The 21,366-nt window shown below is 36.7% G+C and overlaps 1 protein-coding gene across 3 annotated transcripts in view; it reads right to left on the bottom strand.

Moving 5' to 3' along the window:
- HEATR5B (HEAT repeat containing 5B) overlaps positions 1-21,274 on the bottom strand; it is an 84,923-nt gene extending 63,649 nt beyond the window's left edge. For 2 of the 3 annotated variants that reach the window (XM_036262277.1, XM_036262278.1), the window contains exons 1-12: positions 21,195-21,274; positions 20,220-20,367; positions 18,545-18,756; positions 15,503-15,611; positions 13,613-13,762; positions 9,735-9,906; positions 7,663-7,820; positions 6,467-6,716; positions 4,835-4,990; positions 3,822-4,072; positions 2,155-2,266; positions 833-985 (exon numbers count right to left, since the gene is read on the bottom strand). In XM_036262277.1, the coding sequence (XP_036118170.1) occupies positions 833-985; positions 2,155-2,266; positions 3,822-4,072; positions 4,835-4,990; positions 6,467-6,716; positions 7,663-7,820; positions 9,735-9,906; positions 13,613-13,762; positions 15,503-15,611; positions 18,545-18,756; positions 20,220-20,345 (1,849 nt within the window). In that variant the 5' untranslated portion in view covers positions 20,346-20,367; positions 21,195-21,274. Of the gene's footprint in view, positions 1-832; positions 986-2,154; positions 2,267-3,821; positions 4,073-4,834; positions 4,991-6,466; positions 6,717-7,662; positions 7,821-9,687; positions 9,907-13,612; positions 13,763-15,502; positions 15,612-18,544; positions 18,757-20,219; positions 20,368-21,194 lie in introns of those variants that run through there. The other variant, XM_036262279.1, reaches the window with a different exon arrangement.
- Between the last annotated feature and the right edge of the window lie 92 nt (positions 21,275-21,366).

Below are 21,366 nucleotides of genomic sequence, written 5' to 3' on the forward strand. Positions count from 1 at the left end.
GGTTCCAAAATTAAACAAAACTTGAGCCTTTCCTGTAAGTTGCTGACTCCCAAACAAAAACAACTTTATTCATAATTTTTGTATTGCTGATGTCTGAAAAATGTATCAACGTTTGCAGATTTGATCATGATAGGAGGAAATAGCTATTTGTCATTATAGAAAAACAAATTGCAAACTCAATAAACTTGGCAATACCAAGTTTCTTTTTCCTTTAAATACCCACTGGGTTTTTTTTTTTTACACGGTGATTCAATGTTTCTCTGACAGGTGGGAGACTGCAATAACTGGGAATTAAGAGGCCTGGGTTCTAGCTTCTGTTTTCACTAACTCGACCCTCTGTCTCATTCTGTTTCATTTTTATTTCATAAGTAGAAAACTGGTATAGATTATTTATAAAGTTTCTTTCTAAATCTAAAGGTCTACAAACTTTAGATTATATATTAAACATATACAAGTTTATCCTCACCCGAGGATATTTTTCCATTTTTTTTTTTTTACAGATAGATTGGGAGGGAGAGAGAGGAAGGGAGAGAGAGAGAGAAACATCGACGTGAAGGGACACATCGAGTGGCTGCCACCCGCACGACCAACCAGGGCCGGGGACAAACTGCAACCGAAGTACGTGCCCTTAGTGGGAACCGAACCCGGGTCTCTCCGGACCGCAGGCCAACGCTCTAACCACTGAGCCAAACTGGCCAGGGCAAACATATACAAGTTTATATTAACAACATTATGTATTAAAATAAAAATTTGAAGTAGTAATTTTTCTTCACTTCACAAATATTTTAGTAATAAAATAATATTTTGAAAGTACATCCCTTTCAGTTCTTACCACATAAAGCTCCAGCACGGCCTTCCAATGTTACCTGCCAGGTAAAAGAATCACCTCGGGCCTTCTCAGCCTCCAATTCCTTTAAAGAACGAGGGAAAACGTTTCGCCACAGTAACAACATCTTCGGCAGATGGTAACGAACAACAGATGGTCCTAACCAAGAAAAAGAGAATGCAAAACCATACATATATATATAATATACATTACAATAAAAAAAAAACTTTAAAAAAGAGCCCCCCACAAGCTTTAATACTAGCTAGCATTTCGCTCTATCTTTATGTCTAACATTAACATTTTCAAGATGATTTTTATTCAATAGGTAAAATACATTTTTTTAAAGCATAAGAAAATTCACCTAAAAGGTACCAATATTTTTAGCACATAAACATAAAACAAATCCACAAAAGGTAAAACAAATTACCCAAATATATTTAGAATGGTGAATAACATATTATCGATGAGAAACTATATATGGAACACATTTTATGATGTTTTTCCTATCAATATACATACATAAACATATACACCCACTCCTACACACATACATACATATTCCTCTACTTGGACGGGTCAATGTATATGGTTGATTTAGTTTTATAGAGGAGTAGTATATTTAGAACTAGGAGTCTATATTTACATTGCAAAGAAATTGATTAAACATATCACTTAATATACTTAACATAAATTTCTGGAAAAGAGTTTTCCTTTTTATCTTCTTTAGAAAACTAGGTCAAAGCATAATTTCCAAAAGGCAGATATTTAAACTCGTGAGTAACTCTATACACACACACACACACACACACACACACACACTTTTTATAGAAGCTAAGCATGTGAACTAAAAGGCTGACACACCTCACACCAGTAAGGTCTTTCTGGTCTATGTCAATGCTACTCTTTGTCTGCATCTCAGATTTGTCACAGAGCTTCAGAAAGTGAAGCAAGTAAGGATAACTAACCCCACAGAAGTAGCACCAACAATATTGTTTAAATGTGACATTATCACTCTACTAAAATTATGGCACTGGCCTTTACTGGGGGTAAAATGTGACCCCCATAATCTCATCTCTTTTGAGTAACGCTAAGCTGATCAGTTAGACCTTGGTTATTCTGATGGTCAAGGTGAAACTTTGTTAACAACTTTCTCATTAAATTGCCAAAAAAAGAGAAATACACTACCAAGTGATGGAAAAACATCTTTACCATTTTATAATCTCATTCAAAGTCTAGAATGTGAATGAAGTTTAATACCTTTAAATTTTCTTTATTGTCTACTGACAGTTATAGAATAAGGCAAAAATCCTACTCAGCTATAATTGTACCTAAAGTCATAAGTGCTCCCAGTAAAAGCCATCCAGCTTGGGTGCGCTGTAAAGACAGCCTGCTATTTTGGGCAGCAGTTCGTAAGAGATCTTCAGCAATACTAACTACCATCTGCAAAAAAAAGTAAAGAAATCAAATAAGGAAATACATAGTTAATACACTTTATTAAAACAGAAAATATCCCTTTCTGTTGTTACTGTTAACATGTTTCTAAAGAGGCAACATCAAGACCTACTCAATCCCGACTGCACTGCTGACTCTGAGGAGACCCAGAACAGCGTAGTTAAGAGTCAGCTCTGGAGCCAGACTGCCTGGGTTGATGTCCCAGCTTTGTTGTTTCCTGCTTTCCAACCTGGGACAAGTTAATCTCCCTGCCTTAGGTCACTCATTGGCAAAACAGGAATAACAGAAGTGCCTATTTCACTCTTTCGAGGATTAAATAAGTTAATGCAGCAAAGCACATAACAAACCATGTAACAAATATGATTATTATCAGTACTACTACCTATATTCAAAGGTTTGTTGAAGTCCTATTATATAATTGCCATTAAGCTAATGTTATGGTGCTTAGAGTGTTAAAGAGAGAAGACATAGGAAAAATGGGAAGTGATAAGCAGTAAATGACAACTAGTATTACAGAAGTGACAGTGGCTGAAAGGCTATCAAAGAAGGATAGTTCTGAAGAGATTTAATGAAAGAGATGGAAGTTGAACTGGGCCTCTAAACAAATAGATAAGTTTGGTACAGTTGAATGGACAAGAAGGGGGACGAAATTCTACTGTAAAAGATTAGGATGAGCAAAGGCATGAAGGCAGAAGAAAGCATGGGAAGAAAGCAAGATGAGTAGTCTGAGAGCAGTGAGAAATTAGAATGAATGGGTAGAATAAAGGCCAATTATGAAGGTGCCAGTTCACCAGAAAAAGGCAATTATATTTTATTCTCTGAGTACTAGGTAGTCCCTAAGGGTCTATGAGTAAATGTGAAATATGGAAGTTGTGTGGAAGAAACAGGAGAAAAAGATTTCAAGGATAATCAGCAAAGAAACAATTGTATGACGAAGGGAGACGGAAGCCTAGACTCGAGCAGTAGCTATGGAACTCAGGAATAAATGGACATGGGCCTAATGACCACCCCCCTCAAAAAAAAAAAAACAAGTTAAAGTCTAGCCCAAATCTGTCTATGTAAAGTTGCAAATAATATTTATAAAAATATCTATATTTCCTAAGAAAACCATGATAGCAGGAGGTACAGTAGAAAAGAAAGAAAAATAACTGATACATAAAAAACAACTTTAATCATTATCAAAATGGTAAATAGTGGCAATAGCATGCATATTCTCCTGACATCTTTTAATATAGCAGTGTGAAGTTTTATTTCCAAAAGCTGAAAGCTCTGCTTTCTAAATAATAATTACTTAGGTTTTTTTTCCTCTAAAATAAATTACAAAATGATACTATACCCCAAATACCTATTTATTATTCTTAATATCAAAATTTAATTAGGGTCTGTCAACTCCATACAAACAGAACACTCTCTCCGTGTTACATTATCGTAGTGAAACTGTTGGCTGTCTTCTGACCACCTGGTTCAACATCAAACACAGAAGGTGTTCTCATAGACCAAAGCCTACATGAGAGCACTTGCAATTCTAGGATCTCTGTCCTACCTTTCCCTTGGCATGAGGAATGCCCAATGGACACTGATGAACTCCACCTAACAAGGCAGCCATTGCAAAACTGTATCCACTAACAGCTTCTGGTGAAGTTTTCAAGTTGTTGAGTCTTTCTGCACATCTATCTAGAAATGGTGTCAACTGGAAAGGTAGGGCCACAGCCACACAGCGCAAACACCATGAAGCAGCAAGCCGAGCAGCCATACTTGGATGAAGAAGCACAGAGGTCACCGTCTCCAAAAGTCCTAACAAAGAAATACTCAATAAACTACTCTTTAATGAAGTTAAACAATTTCATGAACTGAAAGACTATGTAAAACACAATAATTAGAATCATAATCATTATGGCTTCACACAGGTACTTTTAGAACTTTGCCAAAAACACATACACTACCTCATAAACAGCAGAGTACTTGAAACAAACATTTTCTACAAAGAGCATAGTATAATTATATTCAATAAAATATAAATGTTGATGTAAAATCCAATGAAAATATTCAACAAATTTTAGTCAAAAATTACCGTGACTTTATCTGTCTCCTCAAACTTTATTTCATCATTTAATTCAAGACTAGCTATCACAATGAATTTTAAGTTAAATAAAACTAAACTATTAACAAATAATCTAAACTGCTAATTTGATGACAAGCACCTAATCAGGAGTTAAATATCAATTACACCTATGACTTTTAAAAATAGTGAAGTGCCATGGCCAGGTGCTCAGTGGTTAGAGCATAGGCCCATGCACCAACGGGTCACAGGTCTGATTCCCAGTCAAGGGCACATACCAGGGTTGCAGGTTCAATCCCAGCCCCAGTTGGGGTATGTGCAGGAAGCAACCAATTGATGTGTCTCTCTCATATCAATGTTTCTCTCTTTCTCTCTCTCACCCTCCCTCCCTCCCTTCCACTCTCTCTAAAAGTCAGTGGAAAAAATATCCTCAGATGAGGACTAACAACAACAAAAAATAGTAACAAAATATTTCAGCAAGTAAGTGGATATCATACCTATAGACGCTTCCTGAATAAGAGGGGACGCAGTGGCGTTGAGGCTCTGCACCAGGCTCCCAAGCTCCTGGAGGGCACAGACCATCATGTGCTGGCTGGCAGCGATGTCTGCTGCTCCAGATTTGTTTTCACTACTAGTATCATTCACTACTGCTTCTGGAAACACAAAATCACGTGCTCGAGTGTGAATTAAATTAATATAATTTTCTTGATCTACACAATTATATTCTTAAATCATCCCAGTTGATGCCTGAATGTTAAAATTCTGTATGTAGTTACTTCTCAACAGAAAACTTGTATAATGAATAGTGAAGCAACCTAAAAACATTAATAATTTCACGGCAAAGCTTAAATACACATACACTGAGATATTTTATCTGCTTCTAGGATAAGACCTATTGTTAGTAAGGAGCAAAAAACCGCAGGGTACAAAAGCACAGGCTCTAGAGCAGCAGTTCTTAACCTGTGGGTTGCGACCCCTTTGGGGGTCGAACGACCCTTTCACAGGGGTTGCCTAAGACCATCGGAAAACATACTTCTGACAGTCTTAGGAACCGAGACACCGCTCCTCTATGCGTCTCCAGGCAGGTCTGCCCACATGCAGATAAGCCACATACAACATGAGGAACTGTATTAAAGGACTGTGGCATTAGGAAGGTTAAGAACTACTGCTCTAGAGAAAGAAGACTTGGGTTTAAATCCCAACTCCACCAGTCATATTAGCTATATGGCACTGGGCAGGATTCTCAACCTATTTAGGTCTCAAGTTCCTCATCTCGAAGAGCACTGTTATGATTAAACAGTCAATGCTATGAAGAATTTAGCACAATGCTGCCTCCAATACACATTTAATAAATGTTAGCAGCTATTATTGCTATTTATTCTTATTACTGCTATTTCCAAGTGCTGCTATATACTGGTATTATCATTGTCAAATTACTCACCAGAAAGTGGATCTACAAGGTAAGCAGCTTTAGAACTCCTTACTAAATTGCCTTATAGAATTTATATTTCTCCTCACCCCAACTTACTAATTGGATTATAAGCTCCATGAAGGTAGGGACTTGATCTCACTCATTATTCAAACCTTAAATTACTGCTTTGGAATCTCAGATACTCAATAACTATTTGTTAAACTAAAAAATTTATCAAATTGATACTTCTTAAAGGACTTCTTTTAATTATGAATTACTGAGGTTTCACAATGTATCTATTCTGGGCTCATAGCCACCTGTAATGTTCTTCTCTAAGTCATCATATTAAGTCTAGTAAGGGAGAGAAAAAACCAACTTGTGTATATAAAATAACAGGCTCCAAGCACAAAAATCACACTGATTATTCCTTAAAGAGAGCAAACCAATGCTGCTGTGTACTGGGATAGCTATAAAATCAATATAGGCACTTGAAAGAAAACAGAAAACCTAATCATATAAATATGCTACCAAAATCTTTAAAAACTATTTCACTAAAATTATATGTTGCTTTAAAATCAAATAAGAGTCCTCAATAAAATGACTATTAAAACACAGAACAGAAAAATATATAAACTAATCAGATCTGTTGGTATTTATTAGGAATAATAATAAAGAACTAAATGACTAAGGCAATCAACATTATTACATCAATCCTTACCTACTACTTTCATTTGTTTTCCAATAGCTTGGCATATTTCTTTGGCAGCTGCAATCTGGGCTTTTTCACCTAGCAAACTGCCCACAGTAGCTCTCAGAATAAAGGAGACACATCGCCTTGAGTACACAGCTTCTACATGTGTTTGCGTTGCCCGAGGATGGGAAACCAAATCAAGTACGTGGGACAAGAATATGGCAAAGCTACGCTCCAACCACTGACCACCCAATGTTGTGACAAAAACAACATATGCCTATAAACAGATTAAAATAAAACTTCAAATAAATGTATATAAATGAACTGAAATTACGATAAAGCAACCACAGAAATAACTGATAATAGCATGCAAATAAATTATATTTGAGATTAAAATAGAAAAAATTTTAAATAATGAGACTTTTTTAGTACTTCTAGCATAGGAATTACTGGCAGAATTATCTTTGACTAAAAAGAGTTAAGACAATAGCTTCATAAAGAACACAGGGAGTGGTAAAGAAGGAAAGGAAAGCTGAATTCATCTGGTTATGAAGAGGGTAATAGGTTATAGGAATAAGAAATCCTAACATCCTAAAGAAATACAGACCTAGAGCTAAAACTCATTTGCTTTTGACTTTAAGATAAAAATGATTAATTTTATTTACACTTGTTTCAGGAATAAGAAATATTTGAAGTGATACTAAAATCACCAAGACCCATTTCATCTTATTAGATGTTAATTATTAGATCATTAACCACAACATCTTATTTAATATCAATTATTATTTTAAAATTATAATTCCAAGTCAGGTTTAATTTTATAATTACACTGTTGATTAACCATTTATGGAAATCCAAAGTATTAAACAATATTTTTAGCTACAAGGCCATTTAACAAAATTAAAATGTAAGTGTCTCAAGCCACCTAAATAACATTTAATTACAAGTGAATTACTTCACATCTGATTTTCTAAAAGGTAAGTTTTGTTAGATATTTATATAAATATAGTGGATATCAGCCTATTTATACATCGAGTATCTACCTTTCCATATAAGCATGTAATTTGGAATTTAAATGTAATTCATTCATTTGGTAAGATAAATGTTTTGAAAGAAACCAGACAATATTAAAATATCTTTGTGTGTACTAGCAGTTAGTAAGTCTTCCATGAATTTTCACAAGTGATATGAACAGAATTCTTTTATACATATGTATTACAAACCTGTGTGACTCCAACTCTCACTTCCCGATTAACAGACCCTCCAACTTTTAACATTTCTCCACCACTCTTTAAGAAACCTGACCCTCCACGTAGAAATCCTGTGGCCATGAGTTCTAAGACTTCATCAAATGTCGCTCGCTTCACATTCTGGCGCATTACTTTCAGAAAGAGAAGTAAATTTATAATCAAATATATTTTGCTACTAATTAAAACATATTTTCTAATAATCTAGCTTTAAAATTCAAGTAATTATTTTTAAACATACTTAAATTACCAAAAAGAAGATAAGGTAATTTAGTTTTCCTATTATCTTAAAATTGACAGTGTACTTGCAAAAATAAATACAGTTTGAAGCAAAAATTATTATTTTTTTAAAATCCTCACCCAAATTGATTTTTTGAGAGAGAGAAAGGGAAGAGGGGACATAGAGAGAGAGAAAGAGAGAGAAACATCAATGTGAGAGAGAAGCATTGATCGGTTGCTTCTCATATGCTCCCAGACCAGGGGTCGAACCCACAGCCTAGGTAGGTGCCCTAACTGGAATCAAATCCACACAGGATGACTCTCCAACCAATGAGCCACCCAGCCAGGGCCGAAGCAAAAATTCTAAGAATAGAAGGAACTAGAAATAAAAATTAATTCAATAAATCTATAACAAAATAGTCTAATAATGAGGTAAACTTGAATGTGTAACACAAGAACAAAGCATACCACCGCAGACACTGCTAATTAATCACAGACAGCCTCATTCCCAAAACTGAGATGAACATAAAGACCATGCTTTCTATTCAACAGTTACCAATGCATTAAAATGTCACTAGACTACAACTGAGTTGCCACCCCTGGTATACAGGTTCATATTTTATGAAGTCCTTTCCCATGTAGTAGCAAACATAACCCTCACAAATTCTGTAGGAGAGACATAAAGCTCATGATTAAGTATGTGGGCTTTACAATTTAACCCCCTGAGTTTTTATTTCAGTTCTGACACTTAACAAAACACTTTGTAGAACAAATTATACAATCTCTCTAAACTTCAACTTTCTCGTTTACAAAATGGGAATAACAATAGTACTTATTATTCATAGGGCTATTGTGAGGATTAAATAAACAATTCTGTTATATGCTTAATTCAATGACTGGCACAGAGCACTTAATAAATGTTACCTACCATCACACCATCGTCACCATCTAATTCACAGATTGAAATAATTATTATTAAAGATGAAGAGAAGAGCCTAGCCGGAGTGGTTCAGTGGTTGGGCGTCGACCCATGCACCAAGAGGTCGCCAGGTGGATTTCTGCTCAGGGCACATGCCCAGGTTGTGGGCCCGATCCCCAGGGGGGGCATGCAGGAGGCAGCCAATCGATGTTCTCGCTCATTGATGTTTCTATCTCTCTCCCCCTCTCCCTTCTTCTCTTTCTAAAACCAATAAAGAAAAAATATTAAAAAAAAAAAAAAAAAGATGAAGAGAACAAAGCTCAAGGGGTTTCATGGATAATAAACATAAGAGCTAGGACTTGACTCTATAACATCGGATTCTCTTTCTACTATTTAGAGGTGGAATGGGGACAACAGCAGAGCTGGGTTTGCTCAGTGCCTATGCACCACTGTCCCTGAAGCATCTCCATGAAACTGGGAGGCACAGGAGAAGTCATGTGAAAAGTCAATGCTGCCTCTGATTCTGCTCACATGATGGTCAAGAAAAAAATGAAAAATAATACTATGCTGCAAATGGGGATCTAGTCATCAGAGATTTAAAGTGAGAAAGCATATAAAGTGCCCAATTCCAACCCCTTGAACATTATACAAAATCATTTCATAAATCATGATTATATGTCCAACATACTTGCTACATATTATCTTGTATTATCATCATAAAAAATGTTTTAATTATAACAAGAAAAAATGCCATATGTACACTTTAATTTTATAAAAAAATAGACAAATACCTTATAATTTAAATCCTTTAAAGTGACTAGTCTGGAAGTAATAACTCATTTAGAAGGAAGCATTCTATATACCTTCAAATGTCTGTTAACAGTCCATATCAAGAGTTGGCAAACGATACCTGTCGCTTGTTTTGGCATCAATGCTGTAGCCATGACTGTCCCTAAAAGTTTAGACACTGCCACTCGTACTCCGTAATTTGAGTTTTCCAAAGCCTTAAAGCAGAGAGTGGCTATATTTTCCAGTTCAGCAGTCCACATAAACACAGCTTCATTCTGTAGTTCTAGTAGACACTGTCATTTAAAACAAAAATAAAATGTAAATTATATCCTAAAACCTCCTCATCCAGAGATGGAGTAATAAGAACCAGATTTACTCTCCAGAAATAATCAAAATATTGGACAAAATATATGAAACAACAATTTTCAAGACACTGGACCCCAGGAGATAAAGGATAATGATCCTTAAGAAAGGGAAAACAAACCAGGGGAACCCTACAATTGTCTCGGCTTATTGCCTTGAGAAAGTTCCCAGTACCTGGACGAAATGTTTAATACTAAACTCCTATATTAGAAAGAAGAAGGTCTTAAATCGATAACCTCAATTTCCACCTTAAGAAACTAGAGCAAATTAAGCAGGATACAAAGGAAATAATACAGACAGCAGAGGAAATCAATGAATAAGAAAACTGAAAAGGAATAGAAATGAAACCACAGCTGCTTTGAGATGACCTATAGATTTGATAAATTCTAGCCAGACAGATGAGGAAAAAGAGAAAGAAGATATAAATTACCAAAATTAGAAATGAGAGTTGTCATATTACTACAGACTGAATATATATTAGAACAAAGGGGATTTATTTGTTTATCAATAAATTTATGTAAATTTCACAACTTGTATAAAATAGACAACTCACTCAAGAAAAAACAGATAACCTAAATAGCCCAATGCCTACTTTAAAAATTGGATTTGTAGTTTAAAATTTTGTAGTATAAAAATATGAAACTGCAGGCCCAGAGAGCTCTAGTGATGGGTTTAACCAAACTTCTAGGTAAAAAAACAATACTAATTCTATACAACCTCTCGGAAAATTGAAGAGAAGAGTATATTTCCCAAACTATTTTATGAGGCTAGTATTACCCTGATATTGAAATCAAACAAAGACACTACAAGAGAAGAAAATTACATACCAATATCCTTCATGAACAAAGATAAAAAAAATAAGCAAACGTTTAGTAACTCTAATCCAACAATATATAAAAAAGATAATATATTATGACCAAGGAGGGGTTTATCCAAGCAATGAAAGATTGGTTAAAATTCTAAAACTGATCAAAAGAATTCATTACATTAGCAAAATAAAAAAGAAAAATCATACAATCAACTCAACAGATGCTTAAAAAAAAAATATATATATATATATATATATATTTTTGTGGTACATGCCCCTAGCAGGAACTAAACCCAGGACTCTCTGATCCTCAGGCCGATGCTCAACCACTGAGCCAAACTGGCCAGGGCTTAAGAAAATATTTAACAAAATACAAGGAAACTGAACAATATCAGTGGACTGTGTCAATGAAACACCGTATTATACTGGTTGTACTATTGTACTATACTTTTGCAAGATATTACCATGGGGGGAATTAAGTATAGGTTTATAAAAATCTCTCTATATTATTCCTTACAATTGCATATACATTTACAATTATCTTGAAGAGTTTAATTAGAAAACAGAAACAACACAAAAATCAAGTTTAAATCAAAAGGTATTTGACAAAATCCAGCATCCTCTTAGAAAGTTAGGAACATAAGGGCACTTCCTCAACCTGATGAAGGTCATTGAGAAGAACTGACAGTTAACATAACTCTTAATGGTGAAGGACTGAATGTTTTCCAACTAGGGATCTGGAACAAGACAAGGATAGACATGTTTTCTATTAAACATTGTACTGAAGGATCCAGCCAGTCAGTGGAATAAGGAAAGAAATATAAATAAAAAGTGTCCAGATTAGAGACACAAAGTAAAACTGTCTTTATTCATAGACAACATGAATGTCTACAAAGAGTATCTGATAACATCTATTTAAAAATCTGGTTAAGTCAATTCAGCAAGGTTGATGAATATAAGATCAATGTACAAAAATCTATGTTACTAAAAAACAATTAGAAATTTAAAAAATTTTTAAATCAATACTATCAAAAATATAACAGGGATAAATCTCACAAAAGATGTGTAAGATCTGTACATTGAAAACCACAAAATGTTGCTAAGAGAAATGAAAGATGACCTAAATGAATGAGAGATATAGCATGTAGAAGACAATACTGTAAGCTGTAAACTCTCTGCAAATTGATCTATATATTCAATTCAACCTGAGTAAAAATCCCAGCATGCTATTTTTGTAGAAATTGATAAGTTAAAATTCATATGGAAATGCAAAGGATCTAGAATAACCAAACTATTTTGAGAAAGAAAAAGTTGGAAGGCTAACATCACCAGATTTTAAGACTTATTATAAAGGAATAGTAATCAAGAAAGCGTTATTGACATGAAGATAGACAATGAAACATAATAAAGAGTCCAATAATAGACCCACATTTATATGGACAACCAATTTTCAACAGATGTAAAAGGTAAGCTGTAAAGAAAAGATTATTTTCAACATTGTGTTAGAATAAGTGAATATCCATGTGCAAAAAAATAAAAAGAACTCTGGCCCTGTCCGGTTCGGCTCAGCGGTTAGAGTGTCGGCCTGCGGTCCAGAGAGACCCGGGTTTGGTTCCTGCTAAGGGCACGGACCTCAGTTGCAGTTTGTCCCCGGCCCTGGTTGGGTCATGTGGGTGGCAACCACGTGATGTGTCCCTTTCATGTCGATGTTTCTCTCTCTCTCTCTCCCTCCCACTCTATCTTAACAAAATATTGAAAAAAAAAAAAAAAAAGTCCTTGGGTGAGAATAAAAAATAAATAAAAAAAACTCTGATTCATAACTTGCATTATATATAAAAATTAACTGAAAATGGATCATATATTAAGTATAAAACTATAAAACTTTAAGAAGAAAACAGGAGCAACTGTAGATTAGGAAAAGTTTTTTTAGCTACAACATCAAAAGCACAACCTGGTATATTGGACTTGAATAAAATTCAAAACTGCTCTTCTTAGAAGGCACTACTTAGAGAATGAAAAGAAGCCACAGACTGGGAGAAAATATCTGCAAATCATACCTGATACAGGAATACATAAAGAACCTATAATGTGCCCTCAAAACTTAATAAGAAAACAAATAACTCAATAAAATAATGCACAAAAGTTTGAATAGGCTCTTCATCAAAGAAGATATTGATAGCAAATAAATACCTAAAAATATGCTCATCATTAGTCATTAGGGAAATGCAAATTAAAGCCACAATGAAATACCAGTACATACCTATAAGAAAGGCTAGAATTAAAATGACTGGCAATACCAAATGTTGGTAAGGATCTGGAGGAAGTGGAATGGTACAAGTACCTTGTAGAACAGTGGCAATTTTCTAAAAATTAAACACAAATCTAGGATATACTCCAGCCATTCCACTTCTAGGTACTGATCTAAGTGAAATAAAAGCCTGTGTCCATACAAAAACTTGTAAACAGATGTTCACAGCAGCGTTTTTTATAATAGCCCCAACTGGAAGCAACCCAAATGTCCATTATAGGTGAAGGAATAAACCAGCTGTGGTAGAGCCATACAATAAAATACTACTCAACAATAAAAAACAACAAATTATTAAATAGACATGTAACAACACAGATGCATTTCAAAATAATTACGCTGAGTGAAAGAAGCCAGACCCCTTACCCCCCAAAAAACAGAGCACATACCACATGGTTCCATTTATATAGAATGAAATAAAATGAAACTAATCCATGGGGACAAAAAGCATGCCATCATATTTTAAAACTTAAAGAGAACGAGCAGGATAAGGAGCAGCATTATAAATTGTTCTAGTACTAACCTTGGCAACTGCACATCGAACAGCCATGGATCTGTCAGTCAAGAGGGACCTGGCATTCTTATAAATATCACGATGAGAAGAAGCTGCTGCACCACCCAGTCCATTCAGAACTTTCTGTAGACTCATTAAGATTTCACTTCGCCCTTGAGACTAGACTCAAACATAAAGAGAACTTAAAAACTATGTTGTAAAGCAAATCTCAGGTTTAAACAAGAACATACCAAAACAAAAACACTCTCTAGACCTAATGGTCTTACCTCTAAATTGTAAATAGTACATGATAAAACATAAACTTAAATATTTTAGAAAGTACTTGAAAGATAAAAATAATTACTAACTTCAATTAAATAGTATCTTTCTGAGAAATTAGGTTACAGCATGTACACACATTCCAATGTTTCCATGACCTGCTGAAGTGCAATATGAGACTAGAAAGACAAATTCAAGAGTTTTAGTATCATATTTCAAGGATACAAACTTTCGGAATGTAAAAGGTTAAGAAAAAGTAGTTAAGAAGTAATATAAACTATCTAAAAGAGAAAGAAGAGCCCGGCTGATGTGGCTCAATGGTTGAGCGTCAACCCATGCACCAGAGGTCGCTGGTTCAATTCCCAGTCAGGGCACATGCACAGGTTATGGGCCCGATCCCCAGTGGGGGGCATGCAGGAGGCGGCCTATCATTGTTCTCTCTCATTGATGTTTCTATCTCCCTCCCTATCCCTTCCTCTTTCTCTCAAACCAATAAAGAAAATAAAAAGTCACGGATATGCTAAATTTTCTTGTGACGAATTCAAACTCTTGTTTTCATACTCTAATAGTGCTTGATTCATGTTTCTAATAGTATATTTATTCAAACACAGATCTCTTTCACCAGATTGTCAGCTTTTTGATGTTAGGGACCATGTCTTATTCATCTTTATATGCCTAATGCCTGACAATATGTTCTCAATTCTTACTTAAGAAATGAATAGACAAATAGTTCCCAAAAGAAATTGTCCCAAATCTTTAGCTTTCCTAGATAAGGGAATTAGACTATGAGAGTCCAGGGCCTAGTCTATTTTTAGTTAACTTCAAGTTGGCAAGGAATTTTCATAAGAAATACCAAGCTGACATGACAAAACAGAAGTATTTTTACTTAATATTAGCTGCTGTGGATTGAATAGTGCCCCCTAACCAAAAGATTAGTACAAGACCTAAGTGCTGTTACCTGTTGACATGACTTTATTTGAAAATAAGTTCTTTGCAGGTGAAATCAAGAAAAGATAAAATCATACTGGATTAGGATGGGCCCTAATCTCATGACTGATAACCTTACTAGAGAACACTTTGGACACAGAACACAGATGCATAGGGCGAACACCATGCGACAAGAGGATTGGAGAGAGGCATCTACAAACCAAGGAATGCCAAAGATTGCCAGTAACCATTAGAAGCTAGAAGGCAAGGAAGGATTCTTCCCAAGAGGCTTCAGAGGAAGCATGGCCCTGCTGACACCTTGATCTCAGGCTTCTAGCCTCCAGAATTGTGAGACAATAAATTTCTGTTGTTTTAAGCCACCTGGTCTATGGTTATTTATTACAGCAGCCCTAGAAAACTAATACATTAGCTATGATACAAAAAATAAAATGGTGATGCAAAAATATCCATAGGGCTAAATAAAAAATGATAGGTAAACCTATTCTCTGTGAAAGAAAAGCATTCTTTCCCTTCTCCCTGAAATATGAGGTAATATACATTTAAAAAAGGCAAGTAATTTTTTTTGCAAATAATAATTTTAAATTACCTTACTGCTAAGCAGTAACAGAAAAAAAGCAAACATATATATTTTTTAATGACATTTAACTCCAGCTACTAGCAAAACATTTAAATAATATTTGTTGTAAAACTTACCTCTGCACTTTTCAGAGATTTCAAAAGATTATTTACTGTTTCTGGAAATGCACTGCCTAGCATTCTCCCCATTTTTTCATAAAATGCTCCAATACAAGTCACTGCAGCCCTGTGAGAAGTGGTATGTTCATTCGTCATTGTTCATGTTAATAACATAATTTTATCAAACTTTTCTTTTTTCAGAAATCAATTTATATTTGTGCAGGGCACTTTTGTCTACAAATCCTTAATTTTCAACTTCAAAAAACACCTTGATTGCCCTGGCTGGTTTGGCTCAGTGGTTAGAGTGTTGGTCCATGGACCAAAGAGTCCCTGGTTCGATCCCGGTCAAGGGCACATATCTTGGTTGCGGTTCGGTTCCTGGCTCTGGTCAGAGTCGTACAGGAGTCAGCCAGTCTCTCTCACATCAATGTTTCAATCTCTCTCTCCCCCTCCCACTCTATCTGAAGATAAAAGGAAAAAATATCCTTGGGTGAGGATTAAAAAATAATAGTAATAGTAAAGTATTAAATGCTCAAAAAAATAAAATAAAAATAGCCCTGGCCCTGGCTGGTTTGGCTCAGCGGTTAGAGTATCGGCCTGCGGTCGGGAGAGACTCGGGTTCGGTTCCCACTAAGGGCATGTACTTCAGTTGCAGTTTGTCTCTGGCCCTGGTTGGTTGTGCGGGTGGCAGCCACTCAATGTGTCCCTTTCACGTCGATGTTTCTCTCTGTTTCTCTCTCTCTCTCTCTCCCTCCCACTCTATCTGGACAAAAAATGGAAAAATGTCCTCAGGTGAGGATAAAAATAAATAAATCAATAAAAAATAAAATAAAAATAAATGGCTTTAATGGAACATTTGGCTACAGAAATGTAACAGCAGCCCATCTCTTCAGGAAGAAGGAAACCACCCCACCATCACTCATGCAAACAGTAAATAAGTGAATAACTGTGAGTTTAGCTTAGAGGTGGGAGTAGGGCACAGAGGTGAAGAGCATATACATGGGAGACTGGCAGACGTGTGATTAAATCCTATAACCTGACACCTAATAGCTTTGTGTTCTGAGCAAGTTACCCTGAGGCTCAGAGAGGGTACATAAATTTAGCTCACTATCATATGTGTAGTAAATAGTAAAATTAGGGAATTGACTTTCATCTTTTTTACTCCAAATCCCATGTTTTTTTTTTAATACTCTCTAGGCTGATAACAAAGCTAAAGATGACTGAGGTCATAAGTCAGAATGTATTAGGAAATTCCTAATCAGAAACCATGAATCCACTGGAAATACATATAAATAACATGTAATATATAATAAATTCTACTTAAGCAGAACTACAAAATCATGTGTGGATTAGCTAAGTGGTAGATAATTAAATCATCAAAATCATTAACACAGTTTCAAATGCCAAAATAAAATGGAAAGCACTAAACTCCCTAATTTCTTCTAAAACTTTTGAGATCTGTATCTCAAACAATAAAAAATTTAACACAACTTATCTGTGTGACTGAAAACAGACCAAAGAATCAGTGTTCAGAATAATTTTCCCATTTCCTCTGCAAGCTATTATACTGGCCCTGGCCCCTTGAATGTTGGTGTTCTAGAGTTCTATCCTTGGCACCTTCTCTCTTCAAACAGTAGTATACTCTTCTAGGTAACTTTATCCATACCGAAGGGTTCGGCCTGCTCCTACAGCTCCATTTTCTTCTCACCAAAAACTACGTTCTTAACTCAGATCTCTGAAATCCAGACCCAGGATGTCCACCTGCCTACTATATGCCATCACTTAGCTATTCCCACTTATACTCCAAAATCAGCATGCCCAGAATTGAATGCATTATCTTCCCCTCACAACTTGTTTCCTCCACTACACTGTATCTTTCTGAAAGCACTGTAAATAAGGATAAATAAGCCATTTCTGTTTTCAATTAGAAGTTTCCTTTGCCTAGAAAGTAGGTTGGCAAACTGCAGCCTGCCAGCCAAATCTGGACCATTATCCAGCCTACCATCTGTTTTTTTAAATAAAGTTATATAAGAACACAGTCACACTCATATATATACTGTCGGCAGTAGAGGTCAGTAGTTGTGACAGAGATGCCTAGTCCACAAAGCCAGAAATATTTATATCTGGCCTTTTTCATAAAGGTTGCCGATCCCTGGCCTATATCACATCCATCTTCCCCTCTTCCTATTCTTAACCCCTTACCTGACTACTCATGTTTCCTTTCTTGATGGTTGATCTTTAGCTGATGCTTCCTTTTTTTTTTTTTTTTTTTTTTTGTGGTATGTGCCCCTAGTGGGAACCGAACCTAGGACTCTCTGGTCCGCAGGGTGATGCTCAACCGCTGAGCCAAACTGGCCAGGGCTGATGCTTCTTTGAGAAGCCATCCTTGATACTGCTGTCCCCTCACACCACAGCTAAGCTTGTTTAGGTGTTATTTTCCCTCTCATAGCACTTCTCATTTAATTCTTTCACAGCATGCATCCCTATAGCCATTATCTTTCAGACTTGCTCCAAAAATGTCTGCCCTGCATTCAAACCACAAGTATGGGGGAGGAGTTGGGTTAAGCTCTTAATCTAGGGGTCAGCAAATCTGTAAGCAATATGGTCTCTGTCACTACAGCATGAAAGTAGCTATCTCCTAAATGAACAGACATGTCTACCTCCCAACAAAACTTTATTTACAAAACAGGCAGCAGGCTGGATTTGGCCTGTGAGCTATAGTTTGCACATTCCTGCCTCAATCCCATCACCTAGAAATTCTTTATGTTCCTTTCTATCCCAGCCAAGAATACTATCTCCATTCAAATTTACCAAAAGACCCCTGTGCAAATTGCTTACATTATACCAATCCTCTGTAGCTTGCTGCAAGTCCCAGTAGCAATGGAGCAAATGTTGAAATAGAACCCTTTCCCCAGACCTACTTAGGGAGCTTTTATGGTCGGCAGCATGCCTCAGGTTCCATCTACCTGGAGTTCTTTATAATCTGCAGCCATTTATTAAGACAAGTTATTCCGAAAAAACAAAAAATGTTCAAGGATTGATCTCAAAGTAAGTACTCACAATTTTGTTGGTAAATAGGCTGCAGTGTCATCTTTACTTCTGATAATGTCATTACATTTTTCAAGTGTTTGAAAAACAGTGAAAGTATCCCCAATGCTATAGAGAGCTGCAAGATTTTTAGCTAACAATTTTCGCGTAGGTGGTCCAGGTGAACTACTTATTAATCCAGTTAATTGTTCAACAAGTTTTTTCTGTTTTTCCTTAACATCAGTCTGTTACACAAAAAAAAGAAAAAAGAACATCACTATTTTTTATATGTACTTTTGTTGCATTCTAATAATTAAAATCTATATTACATTAGGCATAAAATAATAAATGAAAATTTTCAAGATAAGGAAGAGTTCAGTAAGAAATGAATCATTCTTTACTAGATTAAATAGTCTCCTTCATTCTCCTCCAAAGCTAAAAGCTAGCTGCCAAAAAAAGTGACTACTCTAGACCCAAAAGTTTCCACATCAACTTACTAAGAAATAAATAGTCCAAGAATGTAAAATACTGGGTATATGGGCAATTGATGTCTTAGAACCCAGATAAGCTCTTCATTAAAACCAAAGTCCAAAAAGTTATAGGTCAGTGAAGGAAATCAAAAGAAACTCTGTAGGAGCCCTGGGCAACAGAAAAAATATTCAGATCTACCCATAATCAATACTGAAATTTCATTCATTCATTTAAGAAATATATATTGCGCACTTATTATATGCCATACACTATTCTAGGCATGAATATTCTAGGCAACATTGAACTCTAGAATTTATATTCTAGAGGGGAGACACAGAATTTGCCAAATAAGCAAAAGAATAGTGTGAGTTCTTACTATTTTACATAGATTATCAAGGAAAGGGCCACTCTGAAAAGAAGTGAAGGTATGAGACATGCAAATATTGGGCGAGGAACATTCTGGGCAGGGGAAACTTATGTAAAGACCTAGAGGAGGGAACATGCTTAATAGGCTTGAGGACAGCAAGAAGGCCAGTTTGGCTGGGGCAGACTAAGAGACAGGAAGTAGCAGGACATGAAATCAGAAGTATAGAAGGGATTAGATTGTGTCGTGCCTTAAATATCAGCATTAAGAACTTTGTATTTTAGCCCTGGCCGTTTGGCTCAGCGGTTAGAGCGTCGGCCTGCGGTACAGAGAAAGAACTTTGTATTTTATTCTGAGAGCATGAAGCAGAGGGACATGATATAAATGTTTTAACAGGCTCATTCTAACTGTTGAGCTAAGAATACTCTATAAGGTACATGTTGGAAACACAGTGAGCACTTAATAAGCTTTTTGCAATAATCCAGATGAGATATGGGGATAATAATAATGAAGAAGATGAAAAGTAATTAAAAACAAATTTTTTCTTTATTGATTTTATTTTTATTTATTTTTTTTTTGGTGGTACGTGCCCCTAGCGGGAACCGAACCTGGGACTCTCTGGTCCACAAGCTGATGCTCAACCACTGAGCCAAACTGGCCAGGGCTCTTTATTGATTTTAGGGAGAGAGGAAGGAAGAGGGAGAAACAGACAGAAACATCGATGAGAGAGAACATCGATTGGCCGCCTCCTGCATGCCCCACACTGGGGATTTGGCCTACAACCAAAATTTTTTCTCACAAATCATGAACACATAATACTCTTTATTATGTTAACCCAACTGGGGGTGGGGGGTGGGGACAGCAATATCATACCTTGTTGGCAGCAACCAAGACTTTATCAAGGAATCGCAACCATTCAAAGATAAAAACTGGCCTCTTTGCTTCAGTGATTTGAGCCAAAGCGTCTTCATTTAGTAATAAACTGTGAGCTAACTCCATTACTGACGTTTTAAATTCACACCTTAAAGTAACAAATTAAAAAACACTTGTAAGGAATTTTCAGCGTTAAAAGTCCAGCTTAATGATTGTAACCACTAAGACATGAAAAGTCAGGCTTTACTTCCCATTTCATTTGGAGTAAACTTATATAACTTCTTGAGGAAACACCTGAGAACTAAAATTTTAAAAGACAAGGTTCCAAAAAAAATGAAAGAGAGTAATGATTAGTGAGGGGGAAAACATGGGGTAAAAAATTAAAATAAATATTGCAAAAAAAAATGCCTAGGAAAACACATCATTAACCCATTCCATAAACTGGAAAACTGAAGCACCCAGATCAAACACCAGCCAGGACTGACAGCCTAGCCCTGTTTCTTGTCCACTGCTGGGTGCACAGCACCCTTACCCCTCCCCTGCTGCACCTGGCTCAGAAGTCTATCAAAACCTCCCAGCCCGAAGATCCCACACTGGAAGTCTCCCAGTGTCTTCCTACAGGGAAGGGGTGGGGGCGGCCAGTCCCCGCGGCTGAAGCTTCGGCGACATCCCCCGACGGTCCGAGAACGCAGCCGGCAGAGGCTGCGCGCGCTGCGGGTGGGTGTTACAGGGCTGCTCCGAGGGCCGTGGCGCAGCCCCGGGCCTGGGGGAAAAGCAAGAGGCGCCGCAGGCCTACGTAGTCACTCGGGCTGTCAACTCCAGGGCGCGCAGACTCGGAATCGAGTCCGGAGATGGGAAAGGGAAAATATTCATCACGAACTCAAGTTTCCTCCCCAGCCCTCTGAAAACGTCCGGGGCCAGGGGTGTGTGTGCGCGTCAATGTGCATGCTTTGGCAGAGGATCGGGCGGCCTCACCTCCTAGTGTAGCTGGAGCCGATAAGCTAGGCTCCCGGCCCAGAAGCAGCTGCCGAGGGACCCGGATGCCCCGCCTCCCGCGCTGGGGCCAGCAGGAAACGAGGAGAGCGCGTGCGCAGCAGGTTGGTCTTGCGCGAGCGCACTAACCACGTCCTCCTAGCCCCGCCTGCCG

Source organism: Molossus molossus, unplaced genomic scaffold (assembly GCF_014108415.1).
Source record: "Molossus molossus isolate mMolMol1 unplaced genomic scaffold, mMolMol1.p scaffold_m16_p_15, whole genome shotgun sequence".
NCBI classification, from domain to species: Eukaryota; Metazoa; Chordata; class Mammalia; order Chiroptera; family Molossidae; genus Molossus; species Molossus molossus.